Source organism: Rhinolophus sinicus, chromosome 15 (genome assembly GCF_057876585.1).
Source record: "Rhinolophus sinicus isolate RSI-liver-muscle chromosome 15, RSI-T2T, whole genome shotgun sequence".
Lineage (NCBI taxonomy): Eukaryota > Metazoa > Chordata > Mammalia > Chiroptera > Rhinolophidae > Rhinolophus > Rhinolophus sinicus.
The window spans coordinates 25,814,645-25,829,452 of NC_142515.1; the positions used below are offsets into that span (position 1 = coordinate 25,814,645).

At 49.6% G+C, this 14,808-nt stretch overlaps 1 protein-coding gene across 8 annotated transcripts in view; it reads right to left on the reverse strand.

The window, feature by feature from the left end:
* The window catches only part of GOLGA7B (golgin A7 family member B), a 32,468-nt gene extending 25,292 nt beyond the window's left edge, over window positions 1–7,176 (reverse strand). For 2 of the 8 annotated variants that reach the window (XM_019724835.3, XM_074339256.2), the window contains exon 1: window positions 7,019–7,159. In XM_019724835.3, the coding sequence (XP_019580394.2) occupies window positions 7,019–7,144 (126 nt within the window). In that variant the 5' untranslated portion in view covers window positions 7,145–7,159. Of the gene's footprint in view, window positions 1–3,696; window positions 4,139–6,771; window positions 6,912–7,018 lie in introns of those variants that run through there. The other 6 variants (XM_074339254.2, XM_074339253.2, XR_012498473.2 and 3 more) reach the window with 6 other exon arrangements.
* Window positions 7,177–14,808: the final 7,632 nt, after the last annotated feature.

Consider the following 14,808-nt stretch of genomic DNA (forward strand, 5'->3'; position numbering starts at 1 on the left):
AAGGGCCTGGAAGTACACACTGTTCCCCAATAAAGTCCTATTCCCCTTCCCCAATAAAAGTCTAAAAAAAAAAAAAAAAAAATCCAAAACATACAAAAACTAAAACAATGTTACTTAAGTATATAAACATAAATGGCAAACTATTAAGAAAAGCAAATATATACCTATATATACAAATTTAAAGTGGGTAGCTCTAGGGAAAAGAAGGGACCAGTACACAGGAGACTCAAAACAGAAGGCACCGTTCTTATTCTTATCGAGTGGGGAGTACACAGGTGTTCAGTGTGTTCTTATTCTTTTTACTTTACACATATTCCAGAAATATTACTTTCAAAGCTGCTGAATAATTAATTAAAACAATTTAAAGATAAGCAAGAAGAGAGAATCAAGGCGAGATGAAGGCCCACGTGCCAGCCCACAGTGAGGGCAGAAGCTCCTCCCATCGTGTCACTGTTTGGAGCCTGCAGAGCTCCAAACCGGCTTGTTATGGCTGAGTCTGACCAGTTCTATCTGGATGTCAGTTGGAATTGGGAGAGCCCCACGTTTGGGAGAGGGAGGGATTGAGGACAGAGGTAGGATGGAGAGAGAGAGAAGGTATGAGACGTTTTTCCTTGAGGAACTAGGGATGAAAATAAGAATAATAAGAACTGCTCCCTATATTACGGAAGGTTTGCCCTGTGTTTCCCCCAGATCTCATCGAAGCCTCCTGACAAGGTTCTGAAGGCAGAATTACGACCCCCATACCACCACAGAGAAAACAGAGCCTTAACTAAGTTAAGTAACTTGCTCGGGTCACACAGTGAGCCTGTGGGAAAGCCAGACACTTGCAACAATGCATAAACTCCTCCAGGTCTGCTCTGCCTCCCCCGCCAACCTCAGCTCACGCCATCCTTCCTCTGGGTGTCTCCTGCCCAGAACTTTGCACATCTTATCCCTTCTTCCAGAAATCTGCCTCCCCACAGCTTTCCCTGACAGGGTCCTCACGCCTTCAGGTCTCAGCTTTAATGCCACTCCTCAGAGGCACTCCTGAGCCACTCACTCCAGGTGGCTCCTCTTATTCTCCTGCCTGGACTCTGACTTTGGTGCCGCGTGCTTCACCTGTTCACATCCACCTATTGCTTTGCTTGTTTTTTGTCTCTCCCATGCACTAGAACATAAACTCCTTTAGGACGGGGACGATATGCTTAGTCTAGGTCTGACCTGTAGCAGGTGCTTAATAAATGTTTGTTGACTGAATAAAAATCCGGACCAGGGTGGTGAGAGGAGGCTGAGAGGGGAGATATGAAGATACATTTAAACCCACTTCCTGCTCAGAGAGGGCTCTGTCCATCCTCTATACCTAGGAGAGTGTTTGGTAAACCTTCTCTGCCTTCAGACTGGTATCTGGGCAGCCTGGGTATTTGGAAAGAGAAGACACTCCAGATGGTCCTGTTATTGGCAGCCTGAGCACAACTCTGCCCAGTGGGGAGCCTCCTTCCTCTATCTGCTCTGAATGAGATCTTTTCTGACTGCGTCACTGGGTTCTTGGCAACCACCATTCCAGAAAAATACCCTGAAATTAGAGGATGCTCAGAGATGAAATATCAAAAACAATGCAGGAACAGGGGAAGTGGAATAATTATAACAGATGAAAAGACCCACACTCCGGGCTTTGCCAAGTTAAGTGGAACAGGATAATTGCATGTAAGACTCTAACAGTGTGAAGCCCCCCAAGAGAGGAGCAGCACAGCGGATGACACGAGAGGGTGTAATATGTGCAATGGAATCAGATGAATCCCTGGGAATTTTAGGCTTACTGGCAAGAACTACCTCTTCCCAGTGAAAGCTTTGAGGTTGGGTAGCACTTTCTTAATGGAAGGAGTGGGGTGCTATCTCCTAATGGCATTTAAGCCCATCTTAAGTGAAGCCCAGGAGAACTCTACAAGCATGGTGGCCTCATTCCACAAGGCTGGGGTCAGGTGTGAGAGGAAGAGGTAATTATGGCAGTGTGGTGTAATGGTTACTTGCACAGAGAGGGCTGGATTCCAGTCCATGGCCCGGTTTGTGGGGCACAGTGGAGAGAGCACGGGATGAGTCAGAAACCCAGGTTTGAATCCCAGCTCAGCATCTTACTAGCTGTGTGACCTTTGACAGGGCATATATAGTCCTGAGGGTGGCTCCAGGAGGTGCTCCTGAAGGAAGAGGACCCTGACTCAGTGGAGTGACGAGTGCTGCCCTCATCCCAGGCCTGGACTCAGCCCAGTGACCTACAAAGAGCAGGGATGCACAGGCCGTGGAGGCTTTGGCGAGGCCTCAGAATGGGGATCCAATTGGGTGGGAGGGTTGTAGCAGGGGCCCTGCTCCCAGAATCCAGCTCAGGCCATGCAGGCACTGGGCTACTTTGGGAGCCAGGAAACTGCCTCTGGAAAGAGAGGGCACACAGGCTACCAGCCATCCACCTGACCCAGACTCACTGAGTTTCCTGACAGGGAGGGAGCCCTGAAGCAAGCAGAGGGGGCTGTGTTTTGGAATAAGTGGGAAGCCTGCAGCTCCTGGGCTCCTGTTGAAGAGACAGGAGGGATGGGAGAAATGCCTGTCCCAAGAAGCAAGATGAGCTTGCAGGCCCTTGGTCACGGGCCGGCCACACCCAGCAGGGGAAGGTGGGCACAAGCTACCCTCTATGCACCAGAGATGATAACGTAAAAATAACAACACATGTTATGGAGCACCCCTTCTGGGATAGGTGCTGGGATACAGCACAAAACAGACAAAAAGCTCTGCCCTCATGGGGCTTCTAGTCTAATGGGGGTGACAAGCAATAAGCTATATAAATACATAGTATGTTAGAAGGTGATCAATGCAGAGAAGAAATATAAAGGAGGGAAAGGGGGGCGGAGTGCTGGCGTGAAGGAGGGATAGCTTGGCCTAAGACCTACTAAGGCAGTGACATTTGCGTGAAGACCAGAAGGAGGCTAGGGAGTCAGCCATGTGGATACCTGAGGAGAAGCATCCCAGTAAAAAGAAACAGCAAGTGCAAAGGCCCTGAGGCAGGAGTAACCTGGCATGTTCAAGGCATAGCAAAGTGTGGCTGGAAGGGAATGATGGAAGGGGAGCGGCATCGGACACATGGGGAGAGCGGTTAGAGGAGGGTCAGGTCATGTCGGGGCTGGAAGACTATTACAGAGACTGGTTTGGGGGAACTCCTAAGGCTTATGAGCAGAGGAGGAGCATGATCTGCCACATGTTTTAACAGACTTACTCTTGCCTCTGTGTTAAAAATAGACCAGAGGAGAACTGGGAAGCCCAGCTATTATTGCTATTAGCGTCATCATCACACCAACAACAATAGCAACACCAGTTATTAAACCTGTGTTGGGCCCAGTGCCACCCATTCTATTTTCATTGCCTAATTTAAATCTCACGACACCCCTGTACAAAGAAAGGGCCTTATTTTCCCCATCTTACCTCTGAGGAAACAGGCTCAGCCAAAGTCCGAAAGTCACACAGACACCCCTGTCCCTTGTCGGGCCCCGCTCACCCATCCAGCCCTGTCTCTCGCACCCTGACTTCTCACCTGCACCCATCCTCCAGCCCCACAGAGCTACTCCCAGTTTCCCTTACTCCAAGCACCCAGGCTTCTGAGCTTTGTTCATATGCTGTTCCAGCTGCCTGGAACTCTGTTCTCACCTCCGAACTGCCATGTGAATTCCAACTCACTTTTCAGGAGACAACTTGAGCTCTGCCTCTTTTGAGGGCGGGGGAGTCATCTCTGACTGCTTCCAGCACGGTGGCTCACACCTTCCTCCCCGGAAATAGGAGGCGTTGTAACCATCCTGCAGCTGGCCTCCTGAGCACCAAGGTCAAGGCCAGGGGCTGGTGCCGATTCACCTCCGTTTCCCCAACAATCAAGTTGGCCACCACGTCAGCCTCAGGTTCAAATCCTGCAGACACTGTATTGGGTTATCCTAGGATATTTCAAAGTTCTCCAGTGCAATTTTATGCCGACTCACATTTCTTTCATACATGTGCACTTACACGAATATATCCCTGACCTGAGATCGATTTATGCAGAATCTTGGACCGATGAGTGCCATCATGTTTAGGAGAATGACGCTCCTGACAGGGAGTGCGTGACATAGAGGGAGGCCTGTGCACTTTAGACTCAGCCAAACCCAAGTTCCGACCTTGATCTGCCTCTCACTGGCAGGTGACCACGGTATGTCACCTGGGCCTTGCTGTCGTCATCTGTAACCCACAGCAAAGGGCATCTCCTCTCACGGGTTTCGTAAGAGCTGGAAATGACAAGTGCCGTGCCTGGCCTTAGGCGTACCCTCCGGAGGTGGCTCTAATGCTTCCTTGCTCGGCCCTGTCCCTGATCCAGGAGTGTCTTTAGAAGTGTCCTGGACACTAACACTTCACCACTGTGCTTTTGGGATGCCTCATACTCCTTGGGGACTTTTGTAGTAATTAATCCGGAATCCCCCTTCTGGTCCCAGGCCTAGCTCTGAGGCAGAGGCCATAGCTTCCTGGTGGCTCCCCCCAGCCCTGGTCCCTCATCTTGGAGCCCCCGCCATGCGTGGTCCCTAGCCTGTGCCCACTGCCTGATTATTTCCACACGCTCACTACTTCCCTCCCCCGCCAACTGTTTCGGCTCCGTTGCTGCCAGGCCTTCCTGCCTGATTGGCCAAGCCAGCCACGCTTCCAGCAGATGCCAGGAAATTAAAGGCAGGAGGGACAAGCAGGGTTCTCTTGGAAAGTAAGGAGAAGGGAGATGCCACAGCAACAAAACAGGTCAGAACAGTGTTAGATGCCAGAAACTAGGTGAATATACTGGCTTCAGGTCTTTCCAGGTACTATAACTTGACTGCTCAGGGAGGACTTGAAAGTCCAACTCCTTCATTTTACAAACAAGAGGCCCAGAGAGGGTAAGGGACTAGCTCAAAGTCACACAGTAAGTGAGAAGGAGCAGGGGATCTGACCAGAGCTGCAGACTTGCCTGGGGCCATGTTCTTCCTACTGCACCAGGCTCCCCCTCGTTGGAGCAGAGTTTGAACTGGAGCAGCTGACAGAGCAGTGTCTTGTTGAGACCCTCTGGTTCTGTTACTCTCAAAAGATACCAAAACCCTTGTAGCACAGGAATCCCCCAATTCATGATGCCTGACATCTGTTTCTTCAATGGCCTCCAAGGAAGCCATTGGTCCAGGTTCTGTGACGGCTGCCAAGTCAACTGATTAAGCCTCATGTTCATGGTCTCCTGAGGCTGTTGTTTGATCTTCATCTATTGTCACCACATCATTGCCAAGTGCTCGAAACCTACACATTTAGGGTCGGGGAAGCTGGGATCCTCTCAGCCCCAGCCCTCTGAGGTCAGCACCACAGAATCACAGAGCTGGAGGCCAACACGGGGGCCGTGCTGCCCAGAGACTCCTAGCCCCTCCCAGTAGGTTGGGGGACTTGGGGATCCATATTCTTGACAAACTCCTCCAGGGATGCTGAAGCCCTGCCACGCTGGGAACTACTGAACTACAGCTTCTCACTGGGTAGGGATCCCTTCCTCCTCCGAATCTTTACAGAAGAGCATTCATTCAGAGACAGGGAGCTCACTACCGCACAAGTTACAAATGTTCTAGCAATAAGAAGACATGCCAAGCTGAAATCAGCTTCCCAGGTCCTAGCCAGCCTTCTGTGGTGACACCATCAAATGCCTCTGCATCTTCAGCAACAACAATCATACCGTTTCCCATTGCCCTTCAGACCCCTGGCCTCTCAGCTACTGCCCTTGGCCCGGAGGCTCCCGTGTCCACCTGGCTCTGACTAGTGAGAGATTCTCCTTGTGCAGCACACGGGGCTCCAGATGTGGGTCACTGCTCCTCCTCCTGGCCCTCACCCCCAGCACATACCCATGTGGTGACTGCGGGAATGGCTAGGCACTCATCCACACTACAATGTGGATGAAAGAAAAAAATGGAACCACTGGACAGGACTGTATCACTCACCCAGCTCAACGTTCTCATTTAACCAATGAGGGTTCCGAGACCCAGAGAGGGGAAGGGACCGTCCTGAGGCCCCCAGCAAGTTTAGCCCATTCTGGCGCAGTTTTCCCAACCAGAAACCCCCAATCACCCCACAGAAGGCAGGGGTGTTGACGACATCATAGCTGAGAGGAGCACTCCTGAGGGGCCCAGAATCACTACCACACCAGTCTCCAGAAACGGACGACCCTCCCAGAATCCCTGGCCCCAAGGTGGGGTGGCTCTGTCCTGACGTCTGGGAAGCCCTGGGGTCCTTGGTGCCTGCTATCTGCTCACAGAGTGTGGGGGACCCTGGGGCAGACATCCCAGGGTTCCCCTCCAGGTTATTTATATAGTGTTTTCAGATGAGTCAGGTTGAGTTGCCCAGCACCAGCAGAGACCATTCCCTCAGAAATGCTACAAAAGATCCTGGGCTCCGGAATCCCACCCCAACCCTTCATAGCTCCTGGTGGCAAGGTCGAGGCAGGAAGCCAGGACCAGCAGGGTCTGCGGGGTTGTTGTGATACCCCCACTAGTGGTCTGAGCCCCGCGCAGGATCCTGAGCGTGGGCAGGCTCGTCTTGCTGGGGACAGGTGGGAGAACTCCAGTGGGCGGAGTGCCTGGCCAGGCAGCCTGTCTGCACAGACCACAAGCCCCTTGCCAGACAGTGCGACTCCCCTGCACCTTCCCAAACCAGACTGACAGACAGACAAGCCCAAGAAGACAGTCCCCCCTCCAACCCCACCTCACTCCCACACACTTAGGTGCTGGCTGCTCCCACCTCTACTCCTGTGTGTACTGCTCTCCACCTCCGCCAACAGCCTGGCTATTTATATCTCTCTGGAAAGGGAGCCGGAGCCTCCAAGCCTCTCCCTGCTTCCTGCTCCTGGCAGCACTCTAATTACTTCCTCAGCTGGGTGCTGCCTACCACGGGCACCCTGGCTGGGACCACATAAATAACTGCTCACTCCCCCCTCCGCCCTCCCACCCACACACACACCCAGATACCCCCCCGCAGGGAGCATTACCAGCCAGCCAGGGCCTGGCCCCTGAGAAGATGCTTGTCCTTTTGTGATCCTGAACTGAGGGCACATGGGCGTCTTTGGAACCCACCTCCTCCTCTGCAGCCTCAGCCACAAGCCTGGAGAAGCCATTTGTGGGCCTGGCACACACTGCAGGAGTAGGGAGGGCAACAGAAGAATAAGCCACTGCCAGCCCTCAAGGGAGACAAACACATAAACAACACATTATGCAACAAGGAGAATGAAGTAAGTGCTAAATTAAGGTACAAGCTGTGCACTGGGCCTTCAGGACCTCAATCCATCTTCCCTACTTTATTTTTCTTATCATAAAAGCAATTCATATTCATTTTATTTTTAAAAAATTATAAATGCAGATAACAAAAGGAAAATCACAACGCATTCATTACTTAGCCATCCAAGAGCAGCCTTGTCCATACCTGAGGCTTTTTTCAAACAGTACAAAGTCAACCTCAGATCGGAAGTTCCCAGGGACCTTTAGCCTGGCTCCAAGACATTCACGGAAACAATCAAAATTCACAAGAAATGGATAGAAAGATTTCAAAGCAAAATAATATGGATAGTACGACATGTTTATGTAAAACAATAAAATTCAAAAACCATATAAATGCCTAGAAAATATTTGGAAGGAAATAGACCAAAGGGTTAACACTGGCCAGCCACTGGAAAAGGTATAGGATGGGGGTGGGGAAACAGATGAAAGACTTTTTTCTTCTAGAAATTGCTTTGTTTGAATTGTTACACTAAACATATATAATGTTATCATTTTTAAAACTACTTTAAAACTTTTAAAAATTGCTCAATAAAAAATTTCTGAATTTTCTATGGTGTTGTAGTATCCTTACACTTAGAATAACATAATCTTAAAACTAAAGGGAGGTACAGCAGCTGCGGAAAACAGTTTGGCAGTTTCTCAAAAGTTAAACATAAAATTCCCATACGACCCAGCGACTCTACTCCTAGGTATATACTCAAAAGAATTGAAAACAGGTACTCAAGCAGATACTTGTGTAACAAATGGTCATAACAGCACTAGCCACAACAGCCGGAATGTGGAAACCCAAATGTCCATCAATATACGAATGGATAAATAAATTGTGATATATACACACAACAAAACATTACTCAAGCATAAAAAGAAATGAAGTACTGATTCACGCTACAACTTGGATAAATCTCAAAAACATTATGTTAAGTGCAAGAAGCCAGTCATAAAATGTCACATATTGTATGATTCCTTTTATACAAAATGACTAGAATAGACAAATCCATAGAGAGGGAAAGCAGATTAGTGATTGCCAGGGAGTGGGGGAGGGAAGGAATGGGAAATGCAGGTGTTCGTCTAGGGGGGTGAAAAGTTTTGAAACTAGAGAAGGGTGGCATTTGCACAACGTTATGAATGCACTAAATGCCATTGAATTATACGCTTTAAAATAGTCAATTGTGTTATGTGAATTTCCCCTCAATGAAAACACATACACACCAATGAAATGCTAAAAAACTCAGTCTCACTGGACCCTCTTGCCTTCGCTGCCCCAGTCCCTGCCCCTCACCACCAGCACCATCTTCAAGGGTCAATTAGGAGAATCCTCCCACTTGTCTTATGGCAGGGCAGAGCTACAAGCTCTAAGGCCATGAAAAGGCAGAGGAGAGTCTGAGGGGAGAATAAATACTGCCAAGTGAGAGAGGGGAGAGCAGGGTCAGGAGTGGGGAGGGCAAAAAGAAGAGACAAGTCTGCGTCACATGTCAGCATTTTACTAAGAACTGACTCACTCTCACAGAACCTTGGGACAAACATGAGAGGTCAGTACTATTGTCTCATTCTTTAGATGAGAAAACCAAGGTTCTGTGTGACTCAGGCAGGGCAAAGACCTCCTAACTTCAAGGACTGGGCACTGTGGAGGGCCGTCCGGGGAACGTGGCATAATCCCTGAGACATCCCCTCACCTTTAGTTGGCTGATCCCCTCCTCACTCCTCACCTGCTGGCCCCTGCTGAAGGCAAGTAAGGAGCATGAGGATGGAGAGGGGGGTTTGAGAGTGGTACAGGAACACCCTGCCTGGAGTGGAAGGCAGAGGGGCTTGTCTTACTTCTGCAACCCACTTCCCTCCTTTGGAGTCGAGGTAACCCTCTGCCGGCTGGGCCTTCCCTATGCCTCCCCTCAAGGTGAGGGCCATGTTTAAGGCTTGGGCTCTGCTCTAGTCTACCTGGGTCCAAACTCTGACTCAATGGGTAATGGCTATGTGATGTGGGACCTTCCATTTTCTTAAATGTTAAATGTTATCAATCCAACCAGATAAGACAGATAAATGAGAAGAGACCCAGAAAAGGATTTAGCACTATAACTGTCATACTTTTCTTTTTAGCCAAGCATCTCCTGGGAATACCAAAGCTCCTGGGCCTCATGGAACTGAAGTTCAGTCCAGGCTTTTCTCTCCTCCTGCAGCTGAGTGAAGAACACCTTGTTCCCAGAGATTCCAGTAAACTGGCCAAAGCTGAGAAGTGCTAGAGGAAGCGCAAGTGCACTGATGTTTCTGAGCCCCGACTACTCCAGCCAGCCTTCCTCACAGCCACTGCCTGCTACGTCCTTTTTCCTGAGAACCAAATAGTCCAACTCAGTCCAATTTCTAATATGTAAGGTCCAATGATACCTGTATCGGATTTTATCGTCTACGAAGGACTTTCCCAGATATTACCTCACTTGGTTCTTAGCAAAATCCAGTGAAGCACGGATCGCTGTTTCCTATCTTATACATGTAGGTTAGACATAGATATATAGATATACAGATTTCCCAGGTAATATGCTTTGTTCTGAAATCTACTTTGTCTGATATAATTTAACCATTCCAGCTTTATTTTGAGTAGTGGTGGCACGGTATATGTTTTCCAATCCCTTTACTTTTAACATATTTGTGTCTTTATATTTTAGTGGGTTTTGTTTTGTTGTGTTTTTTTAAAAACAACATAAAAAGACAACTATGGAAGGAGAAAAACTATTTGCAAATCATGAATCTGATAAAGGGTTAATATCCAAAATACATGACAATCTCTAAATGATGTTTAGACCATTTACGTTTAATGTGATTATTGATAGGTGAGGCTTGAGTCCATCATCCTGCTATTCGTTTTCTGTTTGTTACATCTGTTGTTTATTCCCTTTTCCCACCTCCTTTGGGATAGAGTATTTTTGATGATTCAATTTTATCTCCTTCATTGACTTATTAGCTCTAACCCTTTGCTATTTGAGTGGCTGCTTTAACATTTATAACATACATCTTGAACTTATCACCGTCTACCTTCAAATGATATTGTACCACTTCCCATCAAGTATAAGAACCTTACGATAATATACTCCATTTCTCCTTTCCTGGCGTCAGTCCCCTCTCCTTATGCCGTGACCTAGAAACACTCACAAGTAAGCAGAGATAATCAATGAGCTGAGGGTCACTGAAATTTTGTGGCCTAATGTCCAGTGTCTTGGAAACCATTGTTTTATGTATTTGGTTTGTTTGTTTGTTTTTTTGTTTCAGGTGGAAGGGTAAATCCAGTCCCTTTTACTCCATCTTGGGCCAAAGCAGGAGTGCTCAGTGTGTGTGAGGATAGCAGGTCAGGGTCAAGCCCCTTGCCCAAGGCAAGGTAGCCAGCACTAGCCAGGCAGGACTCTAACCAGCTCTCCCCACACCAGACCCGGTGTTCTCCTCCCTACCTCACTGCTCCTGCATGAACCACCCTGAAAAAGCAGAAAGAGATGGCAGCAGAATACAGTGAACTTTTGCCACCACTGCAAAAAGCTGCTCACAGCATTGTCACTGGTTTGGAAAGCCAGTGTAATGCTTCTTTTGCATAAAATTACCCATTAAAGAGCAACTTTCAGCATCTTCCAAGCCTCACCTCAAATGTTCTTTCTGCATTCCGAAGACTCTGTGGTATGTTCCTGGGGTGTTTGCTGACTGTTTGCCAGGAACCAAGGGTCTGCCAAGCTGGTCTGTGAGGACCAGCTCCCCACAAAGTTACTCAGTAATCCACAACATGATGTGACTCACTGAACAGTCTTCCCTATTTACCCCTCCGTGAGTATTTTTGGTTGAATCCAATGACCTAATTGATAGAATTGCAAATCTGGTATGCGTGTGGGTGTGTGCGTGTGTGTATGTGTGTGTGTGTGTGTGTATTGATTTGGAGATAAGGCAAGGAGGGGTGGTCCCCTCCCCTCTTTTTATCACACTATTCAACTCACTTGAGGTCCAGGGACCTATTTCGCTCAAAGGAGAGGGACAGAGAGACTGGTACTTCTCCTTAAAGTCAGCTGAATCTGATGAGAGAGGAGAAACAATAGCCTTCACTCCTCCCCACACTCTGTCCTGCGGGCAGAGAGGAGCCGGGGCTCACTTCTTTCCTAAGCCCTCCACCAGCGGACCCCAGAAAGGCTTTGTTTGAGAAATTAGTCTGAAAGCAACAGCACTCATTGCTGTCCGCTGCTCGTCACATGTCAGTTTCATCTACGGCTCTGCCCTCCCGTAGCTGTGGCACACAGACGGCGTCAGCAGGGCAGCCAACACTCGGGCCCGCATCTGTAATCTGAGCCTGGGAACATCCACCTCCCACGGTTGGTTGTAAATAACAAACATGATGCATGTGGGAACTTGAATCTTAGGCTTTCTTTCCACTCTCCTCCTATCCCGTCTGCTTTGCAGTATGTTTCCTTGTATTGCCCATGGAAGGCTACATCAGGGATAGGCTGAAAAGCACTAAGCAGCCCCTGCCCTGCACCACCTACAACAGAGGTTCTCACACTTTGCTGCACACTAGGATCCCCTGGGGAGCTTTGAAAATCCCCAACAGCAGGCTGCACCCCAGATCAATTAAATCGGAACCTCTGGGGGTAAGGGCCCAGACACTAGAATTTTGTAAATCTCCAAGGGGCTTCCAATGTGCAGCCCAGATTGAGAACCAGTGGTATTGTCTGAGAGACGAGAATGCTCTCGTCTTGATGCCCCACCTTCCTCTTCTTTGCCTGTGATCCTGGCACATCTGACAGGCTCCCTGAGGTGCAGTGACCTGGGCTGCAGGACAGTGGGGGGGTGACTAACGGAAGGCAAGTGAGTTAATATTTAAGGAGGCATTCAGCTCAGGTTCTTGCAAATGCACGGTAGCCTCCTCACACTTTGCTCCCCAGGCACCTCACTCTTAAGCAGGCACTCGCTTGGGGTCACACACATTCCACTTGCAAGACCCTGAGAATGAGTGTCTCCTGACTCACTCCCCACAGCCTGGCCACCCCAGCATACACCTCCCCACCCCTGCAGTTGAAGGCTCCAAAGAGAAAAGCAGTCTCGAGCCCCTGCCCTGCCCCAGCTCAGGAAAGCATCTTCTCCTTGAACAAATCAGCAAACCCTCCTCTTTCTCTGCACAGGGTCACAGTTCCAGCCCCCTGGCCACAGCCCAGCAACTGTCAGGCCACCTGGCTGAGAAGGTGAAGGTGGCCCTTACCTGCCAGCCAGCCATCATCCCACTCCCAGGAGTTGGCCCCCTGCCCGGGTAGCAGTACAAAGATTCAGGGAAATGACAAGGCTTGGCAAAGGCAAGCATGACGACATTTCCTCCAGGTGCAGGGGTGGGGGCAAAAAGATGTTTCTCATGCCCTTAGCATGCTAGGGGCCTCAGCTGTGCTCACAGGGGGGCATTCAGAACAAGGCTCCCTAGGCAGGCTGGAAGGTGGAGTGGGGGCCCCAGCCTTCCCCCAGACACCGTGCTTTGTGTCTGACCTCACCACCCTCTAAGCCCCAGCCTCTTCTTCCTTGTGGTCCTCAAATTTGAGTGGCCTCAGCAATTACCTGGGGAACTTTCCTCCAGATTCTGCTGCACTAGGTCAGCATTTTGAACCCGCAGCCCCAGGTGATCCTGACCCAGGTGACCCATACTTTGAGACCCACTTCCATGGGCCTTGGTGCTGTCCCTTCAGCATCTGCTCTCCCACCCATCCCCCAACACATACTGTAAATCCCCTCAGAAAAGGGTCTGATGAACTCACCCACCCGGAGGAGTAGGAGACTGAGAAGACTTACGGGGGACAGGAGGGGGACACTCAACAGGAGATCAAGACTGTCTTCCTCTATGAAGCCTGCATTGATTCCTCCCATCCAAATTACCTTAAATATCTGGAGGAGTCAGCCAGAGAAGTCCTGAGTGAAGAGGCCGAGGCATCATGCCATAGGGAGCGGTGAGGGCTGCAGCAAACCAGAGCAGGTGTGCCCATCGGGGAGCAGCCACTTCTCAGCCCCACCAGCTGCTGCCATGTAGGAATGCAGACCAGGTTCCCAAATCTTCTGCTTTGTCAAGAAAAGCCAGACGTCAGAGTTTTATGGGCAGTTTCCCATTTTAAACCAGGGGGAGCCAAAGCAAGCATGTATGAGGGCCAAATCTGGGTGCAAACAGGCCATAGGTGTGCAGCCTGGTCTAGACAGCAAGCCCAATGGGGTGAGAGACCTTGTGTTCATCCTTACACCCTTGGTGCCAGAGCAGTGCCCAGCACGCCCAGGCAGTTCCCAGTAAACGTTGCTACAGGAGCAAATAATTGAAGACACGGTGTGGTGGGCAGTCAAAAGAGGACTTCCTGGCCCACCACCACAGCTCAGGTCAGCCTTGTCAGTCGGCAGGAGTGGACCCCTGTCTGAGAGCCCCATCCCCCCTCACTCTGTCTCAGAGGAGACCCAGGCTTATGCTAACTCACACCCACCTGGTTACAGCCACTTCCAGCATTCCTGGATGTTCTGTGAGCATCCCCACAGTACAGACCTCTCTTGGGTCTCCAGCTTTGTCCCCTCTAAGTTCCCCCAGCCTCTCCTGTCTCCTGCCGAGACCTGGCCCTGGCCCTCCAGGCCCTATTTCGTAAACCACCCCACCCCCCAGCTTGTCCTCGTTTCAGGCCACTTTTCAGAAACCTTTGCTCAGGGCACCCAGCCCCAGCTCCTCAGACCTGCCCCTTCTGACCTGCCACAGTTGGATGCCCTGAGGTTAAAATGTTGCTGGTGATAAACTGGCTCAGAGGCCGCTGTGAGCCTCCAACTTCTCCCCCAGAGCACCCCTGAGAACAGGAGTGTGAACTGTTCAAGCCTGCCATAGTGAGACATGTATCTGAAGCCTTGTGTCTGATCTTTAATTCATGTGGATTTTGCAGCTGACTTCCTGACTTTAACAAGTCATTATAATATAAAAAGTTTACACTAACTTACCATCAAGAAAGAATACAAAGAACTTCCATAGCTTCCCTATTGATTAATGCATGGGTTGCAGTTGCAACGACTCTAGCTATTTTTTTTTTTTTTAGTATTGGGCTGAATTGTAAAGATATCTCATTGCCCAGCAGGTTTGCTTCTCTCCTCTGTCCAAGGTTACAATGTGTCAGAACCCGAGATCCCTGTAACTCGGTGGCTGTGAAGGGCAACAGTTCTTTTTGGGATCACCGATGAGAGATCCCTGGAAGAGCATCAAAGCAGTGTGTGTAGCAGGTTCAGGCTTCTGTTGCTAGGCTAAACAGCCCAGGAAATACTGAGAAATCATCCTCTGGCCAGGCGATACCACTGAGTTTTGCCTCCTGCTGTCTTCCAGGTCTTTGTCCAGTCCTTGCTGGGAGGGGCAGCTCAAGATGTGCAAGAGAAGGGAGTCCACATGCATGGCCAGAAAAAAGCAGTGCTTCTGGGGACCAGTTCAGGATCTATATGAAAGGGGAAACCTGAGCTCAGTGGTAGAGCTGAGCCCTAGAATCTAGAACCACATAGA